Genomic DNA, 25144 nt, shown 5'->3' on the forward strand with positions numbered 1-25144 from the left:
ATCGGCAGACCTTTTTATCCAGCCATCGGCACCATATTACTGCCTGTGGACTTAGTCACATTCAACCTCTCCCTCATCGGCAACCATCCTCATCAGCAACCCGCATTGTACTGCCACCCTATCCTGCCATCCTGGACACGTGCCCAAAAACGGTGTCAACACATGCCCCCCAGTTTCGGAGTATAAAACTATTAATGCTCCGAAATTCTCTGCAGTAATGATGCCTTCTCCGCAATTAATGCTCCTAATCCGGTAACCGACAACCTCAATCTGGACAACTCTGATCCTAATCCTCCGCAGATTCCTCGAAATTCCCAACTTCCTAAACGGGCATCTTTCTTGGTAGTACATCGGCAACAATTCCGTTATAAAGATCTGCCGATGCTCTGACCAGGATATTCGCAAAAAACGGTTACCCCCCGTCTATCCGCCCATCGGCAAGATGACCGTTATAGAATATCGCCGATGGACCGACCAGGAGATCGCGCACAGTAAAATATCTTTAGATAATGACCGCTTCCTGTCAAATCACCTGCACAATCCCTGGATTACCGTGCGAACAGTTACCATATCCACCTGAGTACCCTCGGGCTTCTCGGATGCGGCAAAGAGATAAGACGGATTTGCCCTTGCCCATCTTGTCCTATAAATAGTTCCTTCTTGGGTACTCCTCCCCCATTACACCATTCTACTATCCAACTTTGCTTTTCCAGCGGCGGCGCCATCTACAACCCTCAAGACCTCCGACAAGCGCTCTTCTTCATCAACTCCGGTGCCCTCCAACGTCCTCTTCACGACAAGATGGCCATTGGCTTCATCGTCCCTGAGGTCAGACTTCCATCTCATCTGCTGTACCTTTTTCTCGCATTCCTGTTCATCTGCGATTCATCTTACCGAACATTTTCCTTTTCCTTTTTCTTTGTATTTTTATTCCCCAAAACACTAGGAGTTGTCCAACAAAATTGTCATCCCTACCGATCAACCACACCTTCAGTGCCTCGGCCCTCTAGGGGATCCAGATCCAACCGACCTTATCAATGCAGAAACCAACAGGATTCCCTTTAGAACTGAAAACTTTTCTTTAGATCTGTGGAAAGACACCTTTCGTTCTTGGCCCAGCCCTACTGTAGGGTGGAAAGATTGGTTCTTGAGGGTCAGCAATTCTTATGAAGTTCAATAGGGTGAGAGGAAGCTAGCTCAATGCATTAGGCTATCCATTGCCGATATGCACAGGAACGAGTCATTGCTGATAGCTGCATCCTACTTTTGGTCAGACACTCTCAATGCTTTTGTTTTTGGCCACGGCCCTGCTTCTCCTACCCTTGCCGATGTAGCCATGCTTACTGGGCTAGATATATCTTCTGCCGATAGCACCCACTTTTTTGATACCGCCCCCAGTGCCAAAGTGGAGACTCGCGCTATCGGCGGTTGGTCAGGGTACATCCAGAAGTACCGCGGGAGAGGGCCTGTCACCACAAAGGAGCAAACCACCTTTCTGAACATGTGGCTGGACAAGTTTGTATTCTGTGGTCGATCGGCAGGACCGACTTCTGTCTATCTATAGGCAGCAGAAAGACTGGCTAGCGGCGGCCAATTTCCTCTCAGCCGATATTTGCTCGGCGCTGTTTACCACCTTCTTCATCAGGTAGCCCAGAAACTCCTGCTTGGCCAATCCATCGGCAACTTGGGAGGCCCCTGGTGGTTTATTAATATGTGGCTCAATCTGCACCTGCATAAGCGCCTTGATTTCAACTTGTTCTCACAGCACTTCCCAAGAGATATAGCCGAGAATCATGTGTTAGGTGAAGAGGAATCGGCAACGCGTGCCCCCTTGAACTTTGGTGAAGCCGTTATAGTCTTACCCGGTTCAGGGAACAATCCGGATCAGATCGGCCGATCCTTCGAGACTCTGTATGAGGGTCTGGCCAGAGATGAACGACCATGGCTGGCTTATGACGACCCAGACAGCATGCTCCCTCTGACCTTCAATCCATTTGATGAAGCTCTTGACAGGGACAATGAGGTGATGATGGCAATCGTGACTCCCAGAGCCATACCAGTGAATTTCTTCGGTAGCACGAAAACCTCCCCCCAAACCTATGAATTTTATAATCCATCGGCATTAGCTCGCCAGCTAGCTTTCGGCCAATTGCCGATTGCACTTCCTTATGCCGATGTAATAAAGCCCAGAGAACCCATCGCCAACCTCCTCGAGTGGACTCGAGTAGCCCAGCTACCACCAAATGCCGATACAGATGTAGATCTGTCAGAATGGGTTCCAGCTGCCTTTATCACTCAGGCATACAAGCTATGGTGGGCAGAATGGAAAGAGAATCTATTCTGCAGATCGGCCCTCTCATACCGCGGCATGATCGACCCCGAATACGAAGTCCCTGATGACACTGTAAGTATTTTAAACCGATGTCTCATTTTCCAATACTATTCCCATCGGTAACTTACCCCTGTATTCCTTTTGCAGATTGACAACACCCCCCCATCGGTTAGCAGGAGTGGCAAGCCGATCGACTTATTCCCATCAGGCCCGATCTCCTCAATCGGCCATAATGCTCCCACTCTGGCTTCCATCGTGCACCGGGGTGCGCGTCTCAAGAAAGTTACCACCAGGAAAACTCAGACATCACCAACGGTAACTGCTTCTACTCTGGCGCAAGCTTTCAAGGCAATCTGTTAAAACCTTTTTCATTTATGCTGACTATCTTTGTATCGGTTATCTATGCTCATAAACTCCTTTTTGTTGTTGCAGCAAACTGGTGCATCGGCAAAAGCCAAACGCCAAGGTGCCGATGCCCCCCAGTCTAGCCAGCCAAAGAGGAAGGGCACCCAAGGTGCTAAGGCTGGAACAAAGCGCCAGAAAGTGGCAACTCCTCCTCCTCCGGTGTCCCCAATCCCGGTGGAATCTTCCCCTTCTCCTCCAGAAGTCCAGACACAGCAAGCACCATCTCCCCAACCAATACAGGAAGCACCACAGATGGAAGAACTCCAGCAGGAAGAACCTCAAACGGCAGGTACATCAGCTGACGTAGGTGAACAAACAACTGGCCTGGCAGGCCCAGTTATATCATCGGCGGTTTCCCCGACTCAGGCAGCTGTTCTCTGTCCTCCGGGTAACATATCTCAACAATACTTCCGCCGATAAACTTATTCTCATTTAGTCTCATAATCCTTCCTGTCTTCTTTCAGGCGATATCGTTCCATCGGCAACATTTGCCGATCAACCTGTAGCTCCATCGGCCTCTTTGAGTCAAAGGCAAGAAATCGCCTTGAAGCAAGTAAGTCATCCAATTTTCCACCAGTATCGTCTGCCGAAGTTTTGACCATAAAACTGACTTATTTCATCTTCATTTTCAGGAACAAGATTCTCCCAACAGCTTATTCTCCTTCGCCATTGATATCTTCGAAGAAGAAGGCGAGGAAGCAAGCTCCTCTCGGGCAGTTGGAACTGTATCGGCAGAAACCAGAGCTAAGCTGGAAGAGCTATCGGCCATACTTCATCAAGACACAACTCAACCGGTCAACGATTCTGACCCAGCCAAAGCCCTGTTCAAGACCCTTAGAGGCCAAATTCCTGCCGATGCTGAAGAAACACTCTTCCATGCTGCACACCTAGAAAGCCGCCAGCTACAGTACCAGAGAGCCACTCGACGCCTTGCCGATAGAGCCGCTCAAATCCAGCTTTCTGAGGAGATGATGAAAGAAAAGCTCTTAGCCGATGAGAAACATAAGAACATCGGCACCTTAAAGTCCTCAGGTGATGCACTGAAGCAGAAAGTGTCTGATCTATCGGCAAAAAGAGAAGCTCTACTGGCCGAACTCAAGCAAGTAGAGGACGCTCTGTCCCAAGCCCAGCAAGAAGAGAGTCAACTGCCGGAGACCATCAAGCACCTTGAACAAGAACGAAACGTCCATGGTCGCAAAGCGCTGCTGCTGAAGAGGAAGCTGAAGCCGATAGAAGGTTCTGCCGATGATGATATCAAAGAGATAGAGACAGCCAATCAGATTCGGCTGCGCGCCATATCAGCAATCCAAGCGCTGCTGAACATCTGAAGCTTTCACCGGCAACACACCTTTGTTTTTCCGCTTTTAGCTTTTAGTCTAGCCGATAAGACTGTTATCGGCATCTTTTGAAACATTAAGTCTGCCCTCGAACATTTAAATCCAGCCGATAGGAGTGTTATCGGCACTTAAACTTTTATGCGTCGTCCCATATGCTGGGGTAGTACTTCTTTAAATATTTGTCATTTAATGCTCTGGGAAATTCAACTCCCTCGAGAGTTTCTAGAATATAGGCATTACCAGGAGCTGAGTGTCTTATCCGATAAGGACCTTCCCAATTAGGAGACCACTTTCCAAACTTCGAACTTTTAGTCCCAACTGGCAAAATCAACTTCCATACCAAATCCCCATCGGCAAACTCCTTAGCCTTTACTTTTTTATCATACCATCTAGCAACTCTCTTCTTATTTTCTTCTATACTCATTAAAGCCTTTAACCGATGCCCTGCTAAATCATCTAACTCATCGGTCATCAACGTGGCATAATCATCGGCAGCCAATTGATCTTGAAAAGATAATCGCCTAGATCCAGCCTTAATCTCCCAAGGCAACACTGCATCATGTCCATACACCAATTGATAGGGTGACACCTTGGTTGATCCATGACAAGCCATCCGATAAGACCACAGTGCTTCATTTAACAATGTATGCCACCGCCTAGGATTTTCTTCAATCTTTCGTTTAATAAGCTTGATAATTCCTTTGTTAGACGCTTCGGCCTGCCCGTTGGCTTGAGCATAGTAAGGAGAAGAATTCAACACTTTAATTCCCATACCGATTGCGAATTCATCGAACTCCCCCGACGTGAACATGGTGCCCTGATCGGTAGTAATCGTTTGGGGAATCCCAAATCGGTAAATAATATGCTCCTTCACAAAATCAATCATATTGGCCGATGTGACTTTCTTCAAAGGAATAGCTTCGACCCACTTAGTGAAATAGTCAGTGGCAACTAGAATGAACTTATGCCCTTTGCTAGATGGTGGATAAATCTGGCCGATCAGATCGATGGCCCACCCCCGGAACGGCCAAGGTTTTATTATAGGATTCATAGCCGATGCGGGTGCTCTCTGGATATTACCGAACTTTTGACAACCTTGACATCCCTTGAAATATTTAAAACAATCTTCAAGTATGGTTGGCCAAAAATATCCATTCCTTCGAATCATCCACTTCATCTTAAAAGCGGACTAATGCGCTCCACACACTCCTTCATGGATTTCCCCCATCAAACTTCTGGCTTCATCATCACCCAAGCATCGGAGAAGAATTCCGTCGATAGTTCGATAATACAATTCATTTTCAAGGAGCACATACTTGGTCGCTTGAAATCGAACCCGTCTTTCAACTTTTTTGGATGGATCTTCTAGATAGTCGATAATTTCTTTCCTCCAATCACCGGCACTGACTGCCGATGTCGCATTAATCATTGGCTGATATCCTGAGGCATGCTGGGCTAACCGATTCGCGTCTTCATTATGCAATCGGGGAACATGCTCCAATCGGAAGTTCTTGAATTCCTTTAACAGTTGCGTACTTCTCTCGAAATAGGTTATGAGAACTTCACTTCGGCATTCATAGCTTCCGGCCAATTGATTTATAACCAACATGGAATCCCCGAATATTTCAACAGCATCAGCGCGGACTTCTCTTAACAACTCCAATCCCTTGATCAGAGCTTGATACTCAGCCTGATTATTTGTTGATGTAGCAACAATCGGCAAGGAAAACTCATACTTCCTCCCCTTGGGAGAAACCAATACAATGCCGATTCCTGCCCCCCGGTCACAGGTAGATCCATCAAAGAAGAGCGTCCAGGGTGCAATTTCCAAGGTTTCCACTAGACCGCAATGCTGAGTCACAAAATCGGCCATGATCTGCCCTTTGACTGCCTTAGCCGATTCGTAACGCAAATCGAACTCCGACAACGCTAAAATCCATTTACCGATCCTACCACTCATAATCGGCATAGATAGCATGTATCGGACCACATCATCTTTGCAAACAACAGCACATTCAGCCGACAACAGGTAATGTCTCAGCTTGATACATGAAAAATATAAGCATAAGCACAGTTTCTCAATGGCCGAATACCTGGTTTCAGCATCAATCAACCTCCTACTCAAATAATAAATTACTCTCTCTTTCCCTTCAAATTCTTGAACTAAAGCTGAACCGATAACCGATCCATCGGTAGATAAATATAATTTGAAGGGTTTCCCTTGTTGAGGTGGAACTAAAACTGGAGGATTTACTAGATATTTTTTGATTTCATCCAGAGCCAACTGCTGTTCTTCTCCCCAAACAAACTCCTGATCGGCTTTCAATTTAAGAAGAGGACTGAAAGCACGAATTCTCCCAGATAAATTCGATATAAATCTTCTGATAAAATTCACCTTGCCGATCAAGGATTGGAGCTCAGTTTTATTGGTAGGGGCCACTATTTTATTGATGGCATCAATAGATCTTCGACTAATTTCAATACCCCTCTGATGTACCATGAAACCAAGAAACTGCCCTGCCGATACGCCAAATGCACATTTGTTGGGATTCATCTTTAATCCATGCTTCCTTGTGCATTCCAACACTTTTCGTAAATCGGCAAGATGCTTTGAGAAATCTCCAGACTTAACCACCACATCATCGATATAAATTTCTACGAACTTGCCGATGAACTCATGAAATATAAAATTCATGGCCCTTTGATAAGTAGCACCAGCATTCTTTAACCCAAAAGTCATGACTACCCATTCAAATAGTCCAACATGACCAGGACACCTGAATGCGGTTTTTGGAATATCTTCCTCTGCCATGAATATCTGATTGTAACCCGCATTACCATCCATGAAGCTGATAACCCGATGGCCGGCCGCAGCATCAACCAGTAGATCGGCGACAGGCATTGGGTATCCATCCATCGGCGTAGCTTTATTGAGATTCCTGAAATCAATGCACACCCGAAGCTTCCCGTTCTTCTTGTAAACCGGAACAACATTGGAAATCCATTCGGCATACCGACACTGCCGAATAAACTTAGCTTCAATAAGTTTAGTGATTTCGGCCTTAATATCAGGTAGAATGTTAGGATTACATCGGCGGGCTGGTTGCTGATGTGGCCGAAATCCGGACTTGATGGGTAACCGATGTTCGACAATTGATCGGTCTAAACCAGGCATCTCTGTATAATCCCAAGCAAAGCAGTCTTTATATTCCTTTAACAAACTAATCAGTTGTCGCTTACACTCAGGATCTAATTTAGCACTAATAAAAGTAGGTCTAGGCTTATCACCACCACCTATATCTACTTCTACCAAATCATCGGCCGATGTGAACCCCTGGCCTAATTTTCCATCATCGGCGAATCTATCCATTAAAAACCGTCGTCAGAACCGACTGCTTGGATCGGTTGAATCTCATAATCGGCAACTTTGAGAAAATCTTTCTCCCAAACTTCTCCTGAAATGCACCTAGTCCTTTCATAAGTATCCGCTTCTGCTGATGCGATAACATAAGAAGAATCCCCTGGGACGATCTCAATCTTGTCACCTACCCACTGAACCAAGCACTGATGCATTGTAGATGGGACACAACAATTGGCATGAATCCAATCTCTCCCCAATAATAAATTGTAGGCACCTTTTCCGCTGATCACGAAAAAAGTCGTCGGCAAGGTTTTGCTGCCGATGGTCAACTCTGCACATATCGCCCCCTTGACTGGAGACACGTTTCCCTCAAAGTCTTTGAGCATCATATCAGTCTTGGTCAAATCTTGATCCCCTTTCCCAAGCTTCCGATATACTGCATACGGCATAATATTAATAGCAGCTCCACCATCAACTAGGATCTTAGTCATTGGCTGCCCATCAACCCTTCCTTTGAGGAACAAAGCCTTAAGATGCTGCCTCTCGTCATCGGCAGGTTTCTCAAAGATAGCCGTCATCGGATCCAGAGCCAACTGAGCTATCTGATCAGAAAATTCCAACTCATCGTCACTAGCTGGTGCAAGAAATTCCATCGGCAACATGAAGACCATGTTGACGCCAGCCGATGGACCTTCCCTCTTAGTGTCTGACGGCTGCCGACTTCCAGAGTTCTCTCCTTTATTTAGCTCTTCCTGCCTTTCACGTTGCAACCTCCTTTTCTGTGTCTTGGTTAATCCTTGAGGGCACCATGGAGGAAGTGGCCTTTGCCTTGCCGTCAGGCGTTGGTTCTCTCTTGACTCCATGCGATGCGTGTTAGCATCCCTGCAAAATATGAATTCATCGGGAACCCGCGCATCAGCCATTCCTTCGAGCTCCTCTTGGTTTCTGGGAAAATACCGGACCCGGTCACCGAGCCGATCGTGAACGCTAAGCCTGCCCCCCAGCCGATCATGAACTGACGCCCTTCCTCTGATTGGCCCATTAAATCGCCGTTCATCATCATGATAACGCCGATCGGTTCTACCGTACCGATCATAACCGTTGCACTCAGGGCAGTCTCTAACAGTAGGAAGCTTGATATTTTCCTCCCAACAATGGATGAAGAATGGACAATTCCAATGATCCCTGTGCCGATTCCACTCCTGTCGGCATCTTTCTTCTTCCCGTCGATAACCTTCCTGCTGGCGCCGATACCGATCTTCCCGTTGTTGCCAATTTCCTCGTGGCCTTCTATGAGTTATGACGATACCAGACCGAGGAGGCCTTCCCGAGCTAGTCCCTTCCTGGACCAAGCCCTTATTTCTTGCATCGGCAGTAGTAACTTGATGCTGAGGATCTACCGATGCACTTTTCTCAGCTGTTTCCGACGTTAAGACCTTAGCCTTCCCCTTAGCGTCCAACATGTTTGTCGGGAAAGGATGTTGGTCTATCTTCATCGGCTTCTGGGCTTTAGAACTGTCAAACTTGATTCTCCCTGACTCTATAGCCGATTGCAGCTGCTGTCTGAATACTTTGCATTCGTTGGTGTCATGTGAAGTTGCATTATGCCACTTGCAATATCTCATCCTCTTCAACTCTTCTGCCGACGGGATCACGTGGTTAGGTGACAGTTTGATTTGACCTTCCTGAAGTAGAAAGTCAAATATTCTATCGGCCTTAGCGGTGTCAAAGGCAAACTTCTCTGGTTCCTTCTGCCCAAAAGGACAAGACATCGGCTTCTTGTTTTTTACCCACTCTGCCAAACCGATTACTGGTTCTTCATCGGAATCTGAGCTTGTTGCTTCATCAACAAAGGAGACTTTCTTATTCCATGCCCTCTTAGGCTCGAAAGGCTTGATGTCTTGATCAGATATCCTCTGCACTAAGTGACTTAAACTTTCGAACTCCTGAGAGGCATACTTATCCCTGATATGTGGCAACAAACCCTGGAAAGCCAAATCGGCTAGCTGCCGATCATCCAGAACCAGGCTATAGCATTTATTCTTGACCTCTCGTATCCTCTGCACAAATCCCTCAACCGACTCATCATTACGTTGCCTCAACTTGACCAAGTCGGTGATCTTCTTCTCATGAACCCCCAAGAAGAAGTATCTGTGGAATTGCTTCTCTAGATCGGCCCAAGTAATTACTGAATTGGGAGGTAATGATATGAACCAAGTAAAGGCCGATCCAGACAATGATGATGAAAATAGACGAACCCTCAATTCGTCCCTGTTACCAGCCTCTCCACATTGAATAATGAACCTGTTGACATGCTCCATGGTTGACGTGTCGTCCTGTCTGGAAAACTTTGTAAAATCCGGTACCTTGTACCGATGTGGGAGCGGGATCAAATCATACGCTGGAGGATACAGTGTCCGATAAGAATAAGTGTTGACTTTGGGTTTTATCCCAAATTGTTCCCTCATTACTTCGGCAATCTTATCGGCCCAATACGCATTGGCATCTTGCCGATGAGGCGGCTGCGGATCTGGCATTTGGTGGCGAACCTCCACGTGTCTGTTCGGGACGTGACCTGTATGGAACATTGTATTGGTCACCTGTCCTCCAATCTGCGGACTACCAAACCGCTGTCCACCGATTGGCTGTCCTCCGAGTTGCTGTCCAAAATTTATTGGCTGGTTGGGAATTCCCTGACCTTGGAACCCGGGATAAACCTGCCCTTGCTGGAACCCCGTAGTCTGATAACCCTGCTGGGGCGATTGTGGAAAGGCTTGCTGTCCAAGCCATCCATTATTAGCGTTCATCGGCATAGGTGCTGCCGATGATTGGTAATTGGGTACCGTCGTTGAATTGACATACCCCGACTGGGCCATAGACCTCTGTTGCATCAGTATTGACTCTGCCGATGCGTTGGGCATCTGGAACATTGAATCTTGAGGATTCCCAGTGTAAGGCCGTGCGGTAGTAGTTGTGGTATACCGAGGACTCTGGTTCACCGGCGCATTGGGAGGTGCCGATGTCATAGGAGTTTTGCCCCTCATGTCAGTTATTTGTGATGTTCCCGGCGTCAACTCTGGAGGCATACCATAACCCCACCAGTTGGGAGGAAGATTTAACCCTGACATTGCCGATGCCAACATATCTGTTGTCAGTTTATGCTGCCCAACTGAAATTTGTGGGTTGGTTGCCATCGGCATAGATAGTGCGTCAGTAGTCCCCAATGTACTTGGAGGGACGGCAGACTGCGCACTTGCATTCGTCAAGGCAGCCGATGGAGCCGTGACCTCTGGTGCCGTTGGCTGATGATGAGAGGGCCCCACATAATCTGGCGGGATTTGTCCTTCCTTGAAAGTTCTTGCCACGGCGTTGAAAACCATATTAGACAGTACACCAGCTTGGTTAATCAACGCTCGATTGATGGCATTGTCAACCATATCTTGAAGCTTGCCAGGATTGGCGTCAAAGGTGACCTGCCGTGGTGCCGGCAGTGCATCTTTCTGGACCACTTCGCTGCTCCTATTTATGCTGAAAGACTTCAGGCATTGCTGCTTGAACTCTTCCATGGCTTGGGCAATAGCTTGCTTTTGCTCATCCTTGAGGTTGGCCTCCGTCACGGGGATGACGTTCTCTTGATCGAGGTCAGAGATCGACATGTTAATCTTGATCTTGAATCCGTCCCACTGGGCGTGCCAAAAGATGTGTTGATGCAAAACTGATCTGCAAACACAAAGGGCTAATACCCGATTCAAACGTTAAGGCGTGCCAGCCGATTTGACCTTGCTATCGGCAAAGGTGATAACTCGAATACTTTAGTCCTGACAACAGCGATGCGCCCGGATGTCACGGCTAAGAGGTACTCACGCGGAACTCGAGAACACGCCGAGCTTAAGTCGACGAATTCCTAAGAACTCGTAATAAAAAGAAAAAAGTATGACGAAGTCGTCGAAAAGTAGATGCTGGAGTATGAGTAAAAACGTGTGTTTGATTGATTTCTTGATATCTTGATTACAAGGTCCTAGGGTTTATATTTATACCCGGCTCAAAGAGCTACGACCAGACACGATTAGAATTCGAATTCCAAATTACACGGAATCCGTATACAAAACGATGCAAATAACTAAGGAAATAATAAAACTATCCTTCGTAACAAACCGAAACTCCTCCAGATGACAACTGGCAGCTTCCGGACTCCTCCTTCGCGTCATCGGCAATCCCCTTGCCATAGTCATCGGCAGACCTTTTTATCCAGCCATCGGCACCATATTACTGCCTGTGGACTTAGTCACATTCAACCTCTCCCTCATCGGCAACCATCCTCATCAGCAACCCGCATTGTACTGCCACCCTATCCTGCCATCCTGGACACGTGCCCAAAAACGGTGTCAACAGGAGTAGCTAAAACTTCCCATCTCATCATATGATACTTTTTTTTCTGGCCTGGACCATGCCAAAAGAAATTTGATCTTGCAGTCTCCATTTTATGGTGTGCCTCTCCCTTAAGATGAAAAACTCCCATAACATAGTTTGGAATAGAGCTAAGGCATGATTCTGTTAAAATCATCTTCCCTCCATAGGACAATAAACAACTTTGCCATGTTGGGACTCTCTTTTCCACTTTTTACACATATGTGAAGTCTAGCGAACTCATATAGTACCTGTCAAGCATTACCCCCAGATATTTCATTGGGAAACTTCCTATATTGCAATTGAAAAGGTCAGCCACTTGCTTTTGTTTTTCTGTTGTAGCTTCCAATACAAAGATCTCACTTTTCTGATAATTGATCTTCAACCCCGACATGGACTCAAAACAGTATAACAAAAATTTGGTACTGCAAATCGTTTCATCATCTAAATTTAGGAAAAGAATAGTGTCATCCGCATACTATAAATGTGTCAGTCCACCACCTACTAAGTCTGGAACTAGACCCTTAATTAACCTGCTATTTTTAGCTCTCTCCAGCATCATGGATAAAGCGTCACCCACCAAGTTGAACAGAATTGGAGATAAAGGGTCACCTTGCCGTAGACCTTTATATGTCCTGAAATAATTCCCAGGCTGTCCATTGATCATAATCCCAACTCTGCCACCCTCTATCACTTGCCGCATCCACTCAATCCATTTTGTATTGAAATTCTTCCTCTTTAGCACCTCTATCATGAAAGACCATTGTACCTTATCATAAGCTTTCTCAAAATCTAACTTTAAGATTACACCCTGCCGATGATTAACTCTCAAATGATGCATCGTGCAGTATTACAACCCCCTCTAAAATACTTCTCCCAGGTATGAAAGCTGTTTGTGCTGGACTTATCAACTTATTAGCATACTTTGCTAATCTCATAGTTAAAACCTTTGTGAACCATTTATAATCAACATTGAGTAAACAAATAGGTCTAAATTGCTTAATGGTATTTGCTTCTTTCAGTTTGGGAATCAAGGTAATCAGACCATAGTTTAACCTACTCATGTTGAGTTCCTCTGAATGCAATTTAAAGAACATCTCAAAGATCACTCCTTTAATATATGGCCACATTTTCTTATAAAAATCTGCTGGTAAGCCATCCGGACCTGGTGCTGAATTTGAATCCATGTCTTTTAAAGCTGCCCCTATTTCAGACATTGAGAAAGGTTGCACTAGCTCCTCGGCCTCCTCTGCCGATAAAATATCCTCACTAGACCAAAAATCTTCTTCAACTGAAAACCCTAGCTCCTCTGACCCAAACAAATTTTTATAGTACCCCTCAATGTGCTCTCTGAGATCTTTATCTCCGGTAATAGTTCTATCTTCATCCCTTAGAGAAAATATTGTGCATTTCTTTTTCCTTCCATTTGCTTTATTATGGAAATAACTTGTATTAGCATCACCCTGCAAAAGCCATTTTTCTCCCCCTCTTTTCTGCCACTGTATCTCTTCGAAATAGTAAATTTGTTCTAGTGCTCTCTCTTTCCCATACCCCTGGTTCCATTGAGCAGTAGTGAAAGTACTGACTTCAGCTGCAGCATCGAGACTTTTAATTTCTTCAGTGAGGGATGTTTTCTCTCTTCTCATCTGACCTCTAATATTATTACCGATCACGTTCTTGTCTCGCTTTCTGAAGGGCAGTGCACGTTTCTGAGGCGTAATATATAATGCTGATATCTAATTGGATCGAAACCTCAGTTACTCCTATCGTGAGGGTTGGCCGGGTGTTTCATGTGTAGCGTCAAATATCATCTAATTATGATTAATGCTTATGTATTCTTTCCTTTTGGTATTTCGACACATTAACTCATTTAATTAGTTATCCAAAAAATGTGTTTTTTCATTCTTGTATACTCTTATCACTACAAATTTGGGTTGACAACTGGGTGACACTTTGGGTAATTTACCGATGCATGCTCATCCGTACTGTTGAATCGTGTAGAGCAAGGTATAGTTTACTTAGCTGAAGAGCAGGCATGAGATGCATGCGTCCCTACCCTAATCCATACAATGGAGGCATGGACCATATACAACACTTCGTTGATCTGAAAGATGCTCAAAACTACGATCATATGTAAATAATCATCGTATCTTAAACGGCTCAAATCGACCGATGCGTGCTTACCCGTACTGTTGTATCACATAGAGCAAGGTACAGTTTACTTGAGCTGAAAAGCAAAGCATGAGATGCATGACTCCCTATCCTATCCATACAATGGAGGCATGGACCATATCAGAACACATCGTTGATCTGAAGGATGCTCAAAACTACAATCATAATATGTTAAGACTGGTTAGTTATCATTGAGACATGTAAACCCTGAGGATTAACTCATGCCGTTGGAGTACGTGAAAATACATTCTCATTGACAAGGTGAATCAGCTCACATACATGAGAAAAGATTACGTGGGATGGCAATCTAAACATTCCATGCCAGAAATTGACATACAGGTAGAAGTGCAGCTGCATTGAGAGCATGTAAATTCTATGAGTGCCTTCAACATCAACTTCTGTTGCTACTTATAGTCCAAATGGCAACGTTCGCATTCCCAGCTTATTAGTTAAGAAAATGCTTGATTCTTTTTGTCATCAGCAGCAGAAAATGTAAAACTGGCCATCCACCTCTACCTGAAACTGATTCCAAGCTTCCAGACTACACTGCAGCAAACAACTACAGTAAGTTAAACCAATGACGGATTACAGCATGACCCATGCAAAATTCAACACTGAACTATATTGACTAATGCAGTTTTCATTATCTTAAAAGGGCACAAAAGCACAGGAAGACATCCAAATTAATTTTCTAATCTTTATTTTGAGAGAAACTAAGCAGTGCTTGTTAAATTCTTCATGCACCACTACCTAGCACATGAGGATATCCAAGTTAATTTTCTATTGCACCTTGTAGATTTATTGGATGGTGGTAGATAAAATTGATGTATGTTTATTCAACTACTGCAAACTGACAAGAGTTTTGACTATGCCTGCTAGAAGGACAAGGTGTTGCCACAAAAAAAAATGCTATTACTGTTAATTAATTATATAATTCCATTTTACCACAAAATATTTCCTACTAAGTACTTATTACTTTTAACAGTAGCATCAAGCTTGTACAAGACAGAAAATTTTCACACCAAACAATTCAAAACTGCAATTTGATGTATTTCATAAGAGGAAAATGAACATATGCAACAATTCCTATAAATACAGACTTGTTCCTACTCACAAAATCAATGAAACATAAACAAATGCTTATGTCAAGCAAATCAACTTACATGTAAATATGAGGGGCCAAAAAATTAATATACCCTTGAAACATTCTTATACAGATATCATGTCAGACTGTTAGTCCATCAAAATCACCTGTCAGTTCACATAAAAAAAGGAAAAATGATTGACAATCCAATGGAATCACTTCTTGATGCAAGAAATGAAGTGTATTTAGTATAAGATTCCCCTTACTGAATGGTTAAACAGCACTTCTCATATGCTTCTTTACTTGTAGCCAATTTCTTTCATCAAGTGGCGGTAGCTTCGCCCCCGTATCAAACGTTGCCAAAAGAATGCTAGCATTTCTTGAATGTTCAATTGTAGTCTCTGTTGAGCAAGCCTAGATGGAATGGTGATCAATATCAATGCACACAACCATTTCTCACAATACTTAAGGAGTAGAAGAACAAACCATCTGGCAAGACAACGCTCAATCCCACAAGTGATTGGTCGCATAAAGGATGGTTCTCTTTGTTGATACAGTAAACCAACCTAGAAAACATCAACCATGTAATAACCACATAAATATTATTACACCAAATATCAAGCAGAGTTCAATGAATTCACCTCCATCATGGCAACAGCAGCAGGATCATCCAATATTTCCAAGCTGTCATCTGCTAGGTAGTTCAGCTGTGAAATACACAAAATAAAACATTCTAAAACTCTGCTCTCCATAAATAGATGATGTGAGATGTGCAAAATAGGGTTTCCTTTTCGGTGCATGTTTGTAAGGAGTGGATCAGTGGGAACAAGGTAAGGTTGTCACTTCTCTAATACTGTGCAGTGCATATTCATCAAATACTAAATGCTGGCTTGTGAAGAGATTATACCCCAAACTCAGTGTTCACAAAGGATTGGATAAAATCCATTAGCTGAATCTTCGCCCATTTATAGGACAAGTCAGGGTTGTCATCCCGAGGTGGATGTCTCCAGGGTGCACCAAAAGACAATCTGTTCTCTGGTACTTTACCCTCACGGACATCTGAGGCAAACTTCTGCAGCATTTTTAATGCGTTCTCCATGGCTGGATTAACAACAGAGACCTGGTGAGCAGAAATGACACAAAAATCATGTTTTTCCCTCTTAATTTGTGTGCATTCAAGTCTAAAATCTGAAACAGCAGAACACAACAATGATAAAAGAGCATATTTGAAATAGGGAGCGAGTAAAATTTTAAAATTAGAAGATGGCATATTAAATGGCAGTTATGTCTAATAAACTCAGCTGGCAGCAACTGAAATTTTACTTACTTGCAAGTGTGCCAGGTACGTATCAATAATTTCCTCAATATTTCTGTCATGAAGAACCCTGTAATTCAACAGAGATTAGACACAGGCAACAGCAATTTGCAGCATGTACAGTTAACAAAACTAAGGCAGGTGCTGTTATCATGTAATATTTAAAACTTGTAAATATAATAAAATTGTGCTACTTACTGAGACTTACTGCAAACCACAGAACTGAATATAGAAAAAAAATAGCAATGGTCTCAGAAATGAACACTTTTAACCCTGTATATAAGCCCTAACTAAACAAGAAGGATTTCCTAGGAAGGTATAGTGGACAAAAAACACAAAACCTGATACATATTAAAAATAGTTCAAACTTATCAGAGAAACAAAGTGAAACTGATAAACTTATAGAATTTGTCAGGAGGGAAAAGAACCTAGAACTGATTGACTCTATCCATCTAGTGAATTTTCAAGAAAAAAAAACGTGTGGTCTACAAAAGAAATAAGCATAAGAGTTTTTTCCTTCTATTTATTAATATCAGGAGGCCAGAAGGAGACATCTTACCCAAATGAGATCAGAAACAAAAGTGAATCATATTTTGGATAAGATACTGTCAACAAGGGATAAAACAAATAAAGTTCAATGACAGACTACGGATGCAAGTTACTTACTCTGGGTTATTCGCCTTTTGCTTTAGCATATATATCTCAGATAACTGCCGTGGGTTTGGCCCAAGAACCTCATCTACAACTTTCCACTACAACTTCAATAAAAATCAAAAACAAATTATGTACAGAGATTGCACAGGGGGAAAACTATAGGAAGAATACATTCATATTTCACACAAAAAGGCAACATTAGCAGGTCTAAAATATAACTACCTCCTGTTCACTGAAGAATTCAGAAACCATATGCAGCTTGGCTTCTTGTGCCGTCCAACCAAATGTCTGTCATCCAATTATTATGCTTCAAGTAAAAAAGCAGGAAGTGCGGAAAAAATAGAAACGCGCCAAAATGAGCATACCTCACGAGAAATAAATATGTTCGGAAAACCAAAATCAACGAACGCTTGGGAAGAATAGTATCTGCAAAGATTCAGAAAATATGTAAAGTTGATACTTTCCACGTAGCACTTTCCACGTAGCAGCAATGCAGCAGAGTACTTGTTTTACAGTAAAAATTTCCTTAACCCATAAATATGACAAGAAAAAACTATTGGAGTTAAGGTAAACTGTAGGCCATAGGCCATAGCATGCCAGGAAGAACTATCGAAGTTCCAAGAAAATAAACAGGGAACAAAAACAACTCTTTGAGGGGCTGTGAGTCTCTGACAAGCTTATTTTCTTTAGGGAACAAGCTTTCATCACACCAAAAAGATCATGAAGATGCAACAGAGTCCAGATGAAACAGAATCTCTAACTAGAATGTTGTGTGTTATATTTGCGAAAGGGCCAAGTTACGCTGGGCGCTGCTGGGCGGCCGCCTAGTCGCGAGTAGGCGCTGGGCGAAGGCCCTCGCCGCGCCTAGCGGGGTAGTCGCGCGTCTAGGCGGCGCGTAGGCGGCGTTAGGCGGCACCGAATCGGCGCGGAAGCGCGCGAGGCGGCACGTAGGCGGACGCGCGCGCGGGCCACGGAAAAATTGGCGGACGCGGTCGAGGGCGCGGAGTTTTCCCGCGTGATGGCGCGCCCAGGCGGCCGTGCGGCGCGAATTGGCGCGCGAAATCACGTGGATAACGCCGAGGCAGCACCCGCGGCTGCCATTTGCTTCTCTTGTCCCCGCAGGTCGAGCTCCTCCCGCCCGTACGCCCTCCTCCCCGCCGGACGCCCTCCTCCCCGCCGGGCGAGCTCCTCCCCGCCGGCCTGGAAGCTGCTCGTCCCCAAGGTAATACCCCTCCCTCCGGCCCTCCCCTGCTCCTCTCCCCTCCCTCTCCGGCTACTCCCCTCCCCAGCTTGTTGTCTATTTTTCTTTTTATGAACACCATGCTGTCTATTCACTATTTAGTATTTACTAGCTCTCCAAATGTGTTATAGGTGCTAGGAACATGTAAGAATTACCTACCAAGGGATCAGGTATGTCTACTCACCCTCTTTTCATATTGATTGTCACCTATATATTCAGATTTTGTGCTATAAATAGATATATACATAATATATAGGATATATACATACATACATACATATATATATATATATATATATATATATATATATATATATATATATTGGCTATATTGCCAAAACGCCTAGGAACGCCTAGGCGCGATTAATCCCGCCTAGGCGCTAGGCAAGGGGTCTCCGCCTAGATTCCGCCCGGCGCCTAGCGTAACTTTGCGAAAGGGTAATCCCATATCCTCAGTCTCATATAAAAATGGTTATTCAACTGAACCTACATTAAATGAATCCATAATGGGAATAAAATGTTTTGAACCAACAAAAGTGCATGCAGATGAACAAAACTATACTTTTCTTGAGGTGTCATCATTATTACAGTTTTCTAGACATATCCTATTGTAACAATTTTGGAGGCAGTGGCATCACAAAATTTTGGTCCAGCATGGCCGTATGCTCAGTACAAAATGCAATTTGCCGGTTATCACAAAACTTCACAGAACAAACATGGAGAAAGCATTAACATATTTCTTCTATAATATATTCTTAAAATCCTTCAAATTTGAGAGATTTTGCAAGCATTTTGAATAAAAACTACACATATATAACTTACATGTTTCCAAACAAAATAATGTAATAGTTTTTGATGTTTGTAGTTTTTAAGGTTTGACTAAATCTTGTCCTACAACATGTTTTTGTGACTGGAGAGACTACAGTTCAGTGAGGTATTGAAAAAGATGTGAACATTGTACTGAAATTGGTCAAGAAATGGACTGAACAAAGTTTTGCATTGGAATTTAGATCACTTGCATCTGACATGACATCATTAATGGTATGTCAACGCCTAACTACTTTAGGCTTTAGTGTGCGACGTGCCGTTCAAATCCCTAACATATGTAAATCAACTGATTTAGCATATTTTGGTACCTCAGATATGCTAGGATTTGATATAACATAAACAGTTTTACTTACAACACAAGGAAAACAAGCCACAGGGCAGTTCCATAGGAACAGGAATTCATCCTCGGACAGAAAAACTCCAAGGTAGAAGAAGAAAGACCACCACACCCCATGCATTGCATATAAAATTCTTCTGTAACAGTAACTTTGATTTGTTTTTGTTCTTCCAGCATATACCCACCTAATTCTGTATGATAAATTGGCAAGAACCTAACGCACACAAGATGTGTAGACATGTTTTTCTTAAAATCATTTAGTCAAACCTACACTAGATTTCCTTGCACTTTATGAAGAAAAAAAAAGGCATCTCTACAGCAAGTTTCTGTTCCCAAACAAAACACAGCAGGTCAAAAAATTAAAGTTAACTAAATAACAATCCTGTTGCATATCTTTTGGCGTTCCAATGTCTATGCTTCAACCAGGTTACTTTTGTCAAACAGTCATGGTGTTCTGCTTGTACCCCACATGTGAACATGATTATCCTAAACTCAAGTTCTACCACCTATAAGCTCTAAAAACTCTAGAAATGACCTACAGAGAATGCTCAATGCAGGTGAAAAAGAGAATGAGAACTCACCCATCTGAAGTCGACATAATAACTGGCAAGCACTGTTCATTGGCGCCAAGTGCAATCACCCTCCAAATGAAACTATCATGGTACATCGCCGCAGGCACCATTGTCTCATCCTTGCAAATTGCCTTTCTCAAAACATCCACATTGTTCAGGACCAGCTTTGGCTGCACAAAAACGACAGCAGCACCAACACAATACTGTCAAGTTACACAAAGCCACCACAAACCCAACTGAAGTAACACCAAGTCTACCTGGAAGAATTCCTCCTCTGCAGCACCCGACAGAACATCAAGCAATAGGCACGGCCAGTCAGTAGCCGAATTGGCCAATGAGCGCGAGAACCGCCCCGTTCTATTCATCTCCCTAATTGAATCCTTCCTCCACCCCTCCTGCATCCCAAGCACCTCCTTAGCCACTCGCAAGGCCGCCATTGCCTCCTGCATGTATGCCCTCTCTTCCATGGAGCAGTTGGTCGCCTCTCCCTCGCCGATGCTGAACACGGTGTCATCCCTGCGCACAGTGGCGAGCACGGCCCTCGACCAGAGCGCCGGCACGGAGGTCGCCGAAGACCGGCGGGCTGGCACAGAGGCGGCCGAGGAGGGGGTGGCGGAGGGCCCTGAGAGGCGGGAGAGCGCGGTGCTGAGACCGTGGTTGCGGGAGAGCGCGGCGAGCACGTCCTTAGAGCCCACAGCGCCGCAGAGGACAGCGGCGCGGGCGAGGCCCTCAAGCGCGGTCTCGAGGCGGAGGCGGAGGTCGTGCAGCGAGGGGGGAGACGCTGGGTCGGCGGGAAGTAGGGACCACGGGGCGGCGGCGGGAGAACTCGGCGTGGGGTGGAGGAAGTCGACGAATGCGGTGGCGTGGGGCGGGTCGGACCACCGCGGGAGGAGGCGGTGGAAGAGTAGCGTGGACTTGCCGACGCCGCGGGGTCCGTGGAAGAGGAGCGGCTGTGGCACGCGCGGGCGAAGCGCGTGGTTGTGGAGGACGGTCTCGAGGACAGGCCGCGGGATCACGCGCCACGGCCGGCCGCCGGCGGCCATGGCGGCGCGGCGGGGACGGTAGGGTTCTGTGGGGTTTGGGGGAGAGCAGACGAATCAGGGGAGCGGAAGCGGAATGGTGAGCACGAGCGGGCGGGGAGTAGGCCACATGGCTGGAATGGGAGTGTGTGGTTGTGGCTGTGGGCCTAATTGGGCCGTCCTTGAAGGATAAATGGGCTGTTCGTGCCACGCTCCAGCAGCAGCAGCAGCAAGCCATGCAACGCCGGCGAGCTGCCCAAGGCGACGGACGGCGACATGTGGCAGGCGTCTCACCGAGAAAGAAGCCGAGCCGCGGCAACGCCGAAGCAACAGCATTTTACAAAATTTTTCAGATTTTTCATCACATCGAATCTGTGATGAATCTTTATAAAGTATTAAATATAGACGAAAATAAAAACTAATTACACAGTTTGGTCGAAATTGACGAGACGAATCTTTTGATCCTAGTTAGTCTATGATTGGATAATATTTGTCAAATACAAACAAAAGTGTCACTATTCATATTTTGCAAAAGATTTTGGAAGTAAACAAGGCCTTAGGCATTGGTCCCAAAAACTAAAAAGTTTTTAAGGTTCTCTGTCACATCGAATCTTTCGGCACATACATGAAGCATTAAATGTAGATGAAAATAAAAATTAATTGCACAGTTTAACTGTAAATCGCGAGACGAATCTTTTGATCTTAGTTAATCTATGATTAGATAATATTTGTCACAAACAAACGAAAGTGCTACAGTAGCGAAATACAAAATCTTTTCGCATCTAAACAAGGCGGAGCTCCTTTCTTTCCAGGGTCTATCTCGGACTGACACCCTCCATGTTTTTCAGTCTTATTTCGCATTTTTTAGACCTCGTTTAGGCCTTGTTTACTTTCCTAAAAATTTTGCAAAATTTTTCAGATTTCCCGTCACATCGAATCTTTAGACATATGCATGAAGTATTAAATATAGATAAAAATAAAAACTTGTAAGTGCATTCGCCGCCGATGTGGGTTTTGATAATTAATGACAACCAAATTAGGGACTAACATGTTTATCGAGCATAATCTACAGGTGTTAGTCCATTGATGGAATTGAACGAAAACAAAAAAGGGGGAGTTTGTAAGTGCATTCGCCCCCGATGTGGGTTTTGATAATTAATGACAACCAAATTAGGGACTAACATGTTTATCGAGCATAATCTACAGGTGTTAGTCCATTGATGGAATTGAACGAAAACATTCGGTGAATTATAGCACCCCTAAATTTCCAATGGATGAACGGTGTTTCGACTCAAGTGGCTATAAAGTTTTTATTCTTTGTTTGAGTTATAGGAAACGCCGCACTATCAAGAGGGATGCAAATCAAGTTGGTAAGATGAGGATAAGGGTGCTCAGGTCAATTTACTTCTTGCGCTTGAGAGACACACTTGCACGCACGAAGCACTAGGAAATTTTTTCTCTGCCAGGGTGACCCGGTAGTACCAACCCTAAGGGCCGGGGGTACCGGCAGTGCCAGCCTTTCTCCTGAGTTTTGCGAGAAAATGAACTACCGGTAGTACCGGGCTCGGGCCGGTGGTACCGGCCAGCACCAGTAGTACCGATGTGAAACGTCGGTAGTACCGGCAGGCCAAATCTGTGCTGACTTTGGTTGCGGAGATTTGAACTGCCGGTGGTACCGGCAATGGTCGGTAGTACCGACAAAAGCCCGGTGGTACCGGTAGGCTTATTTCTCGCAAATCATAGAGACTTCTTACCGTTAGATCTGAGGTAGCCGGTGGTACCGGTGGTTGCCCCGGTAGTACCGGCAGTTGTTCATGACCTATGTATAAATAGCTCTTCCCTCATTTCTGACCGTTAGCTCTCCCATTCCTTCAACTCTACATCTGAGAAATCAGTCTCCAAGCTTTGACTCACCCACTCTCTCTCCCTCTTCGCTCCTAGACTTCACTCCTTGAGAGATTCGAGCTAGAGAAGTGAGATTAGAGAGTTGGGAGCTTCGATTTGTGACTTGAGCACTTGGATTCTTCGTCTTGCCGGTTTGGTTTGCATTTGTTACTCTTGGGTTCTTGGAACCCTAGCCGGCTAGGCGTTCTTCGTGGTTGCCCGTGTTGATTCATTTGTGAGGGCACCCCGAAGTGTTTGTATAACCCTTTGATTCTTAGTGGAAATCTTGAGCTAACCTTTGTGGTTGCTTGAGGGAGGAGACCTAAGTGGTCGGACCTTCGTGGTCACCTCAACAACGGGGACGTAGGAACTCCTTCGTGGGGATTGCCGAACCTCGGAAAAAAATATCTTGTCTTGCTGTGGAGGTAGCATCGACTACCCTTGTTCTTGTGTTCTTCGTGTTCTTCCTCTCTACTCCCTTTCATAGGTGAACTACGTTTTGGAGAAGAACCGAGCCAAGGGAACTTCAACATCATCCTCTACTACATCTAGGAGAGTGGGGTAACTCTCAGATCTGAAATCAAAACTCAATCTACTCTGATTTCGTAGCTCTCATAGGGCGTCGGTAGTACCAACAGTTGCGTCGGTAGTACTGGCTGTCTTACACCGGTAGTACCGGCCCAAACTGTCGGTAGTACCGGCAGGCATTTAACTTCCACAACTTGAGCTTTTGAGTTTCAGGTTTTTAAGATACGCCTATTCACCCCCCCTCTAGGCCAATTAGATCCTTTCAATTGGTATCAAAGCAAGGTTCCTCATACAAACGCTTCACCGCGTGAGGAGCAACATTGGCCAAGATGGATCCAATAGCACAAAAGCAAATTGTTGATCAAATCACAGCACAGATCACTGCATCCTTGCAGCTGCAGCAACAAGAGCAAATGCAGAAGATGCAAGCAGAGCTTGACAAGATGAGAGAGCTCCTAGGCAAAAAGAATCATGAATCGGGTAGCAAAGATGAAAACGAAGATAGTAGCAAACCATCAAAGAACTACAACAAAGCTAGCTTTGACTATGCTGATTCAAGCAAGAATCCAACCTTGCCGATGATCAATCCTGGAAAACCACCTACATTTGATGGTGTAAGGTACACCGATTGGGCTCATAGGATGAAGCTACATCTCATAGCCGCAAGATGTTGGGAAGTGGTGGACATTGGAGTAAATCCGCTACAAGATCCAAATGAGTGGACACTTGAAGATGAGAGAGACTTTCACCTAAATGCAATGGCAGCCACCTTGATCTTGCAATGCCTCACTCCGGAGGACAACAACAAAGTAAATGGTATGGTGAATGCAAAGCAAATCTGGGACACTTTGAAGGTGTCATTTGAAGGAGATAAAAGTGTAAGAGTTGGAAACATTGAACTCTTACAAAGTAAGATTGAGAATTTTTGCATGATTGAGGGAGAAACAACAAAGGCCATGTTTGATAGATTCATGTCCTTGATCAACCAAATTAGAGCACTTGGAGCAACAACATGGGATGACAACTCTGCAGCAAGAAAGATATGTAGGGTGTATAGACAAAAGAACAATATGCTTGTCTCCGTCATTATGGAGAAAGACAATTAGCACACGATCACACCTCAAGAGATGCTTGCAAAGTTGATGCATCATGAAGCCTTAGATGATGAAGCTAAGGAAGCAATGAATCAAAGAAACAGCATTGCACTCACAACATCACATGGAAGTGATTCAAGTCATTGTAACAAAGGGTGTTGTGAGCATAAGCATAATGATGATGATGATCTTGATAAAGAGCAAGCTATGCTAGTGGGAAACTACAAAAATTACTTGAGAATGAAGAAAGATAATATAAGGAGATATGGAGGAAACAAGCCATACAAGAAGAGGTTTTGCTATGAGTGTGGTGACACCGGCCATCTTGCGGCCGATTGTCCTAACAAAGAGAAGAAGTCAAGATACAATGAGCAAGGTGACAAGAAGTATAAGGACAAGAAGAGAGGTGAAGCACATCTAGGCCAAGAATGGCAATCTGACAGTGACAGTGATGATGACAATGACAATAAGAAGAAGAGTATGGCTACCCTCGCCATACAAGAGGCATCTTCCTCAACAAACATCTTCACCAACAATGCGTCATCGACCTCTCTCTTCACCCACACTTCTTCATC

At 44.5% G+C, this 25144-nt stretch overlaps 1 protein-coding gene across 2 annotated transcripts; it reads right to left on the reverse strand.

Moving 5' to 3' along the window:
• LOC8062051 lies at positions 14148–21209 on the reverse strand. Of its 2 annotated transcripts, none has more exons than XM_021452121.1 (12): positions 20302–21209; positions 20054–20214; positions 17433–17493; positions 17290–17355; positions 17080–17165; positions 16426–16483; positions 16006–16218; positions 15740–15805; positions 15585–15664; positions 15365–15512; positions 15178–15265; positions 14148–14555 (listed from the first exon to the last, which is right to left on the reverse strand). In XM_021452121.1, the coding sequence occupies exons 1-10, from the start codon at positions 21085–21087 to the stop codon at positions 15398–15400; spliced, it is 1692 nt and encodes a 563-aa protein (XP_021307796.1). In that variant the 5' UTR covers positions 21088–21209; the 3' UTR covers positions 14148–14555; positions 15178–15265; positions 15365–15397. The 2 variants fall into 2 exon arrangements, with proteins under 2 accessions (XP_021307796.1, XP_002462117.1); XM_002462072.2 differs by having other exon boundaries at positions 14148–14560.

The sequence above is a fragment of the Sorghum bicolor genome, chromosome 2, assembly GCF_000003195.3.
Source record: "Sorghum bicolor cultivar BTx623 chromosome 2, Sorghum_bicolor_NCBIv3, whole genome shotgun sequence".
NCBI classification, from domain to species: Eukaryota; Viridiplantae; Streptophyta; class Magnoliopsida; order Poales; family Poaceae; genus Sorghum; species Sorghum bicolor.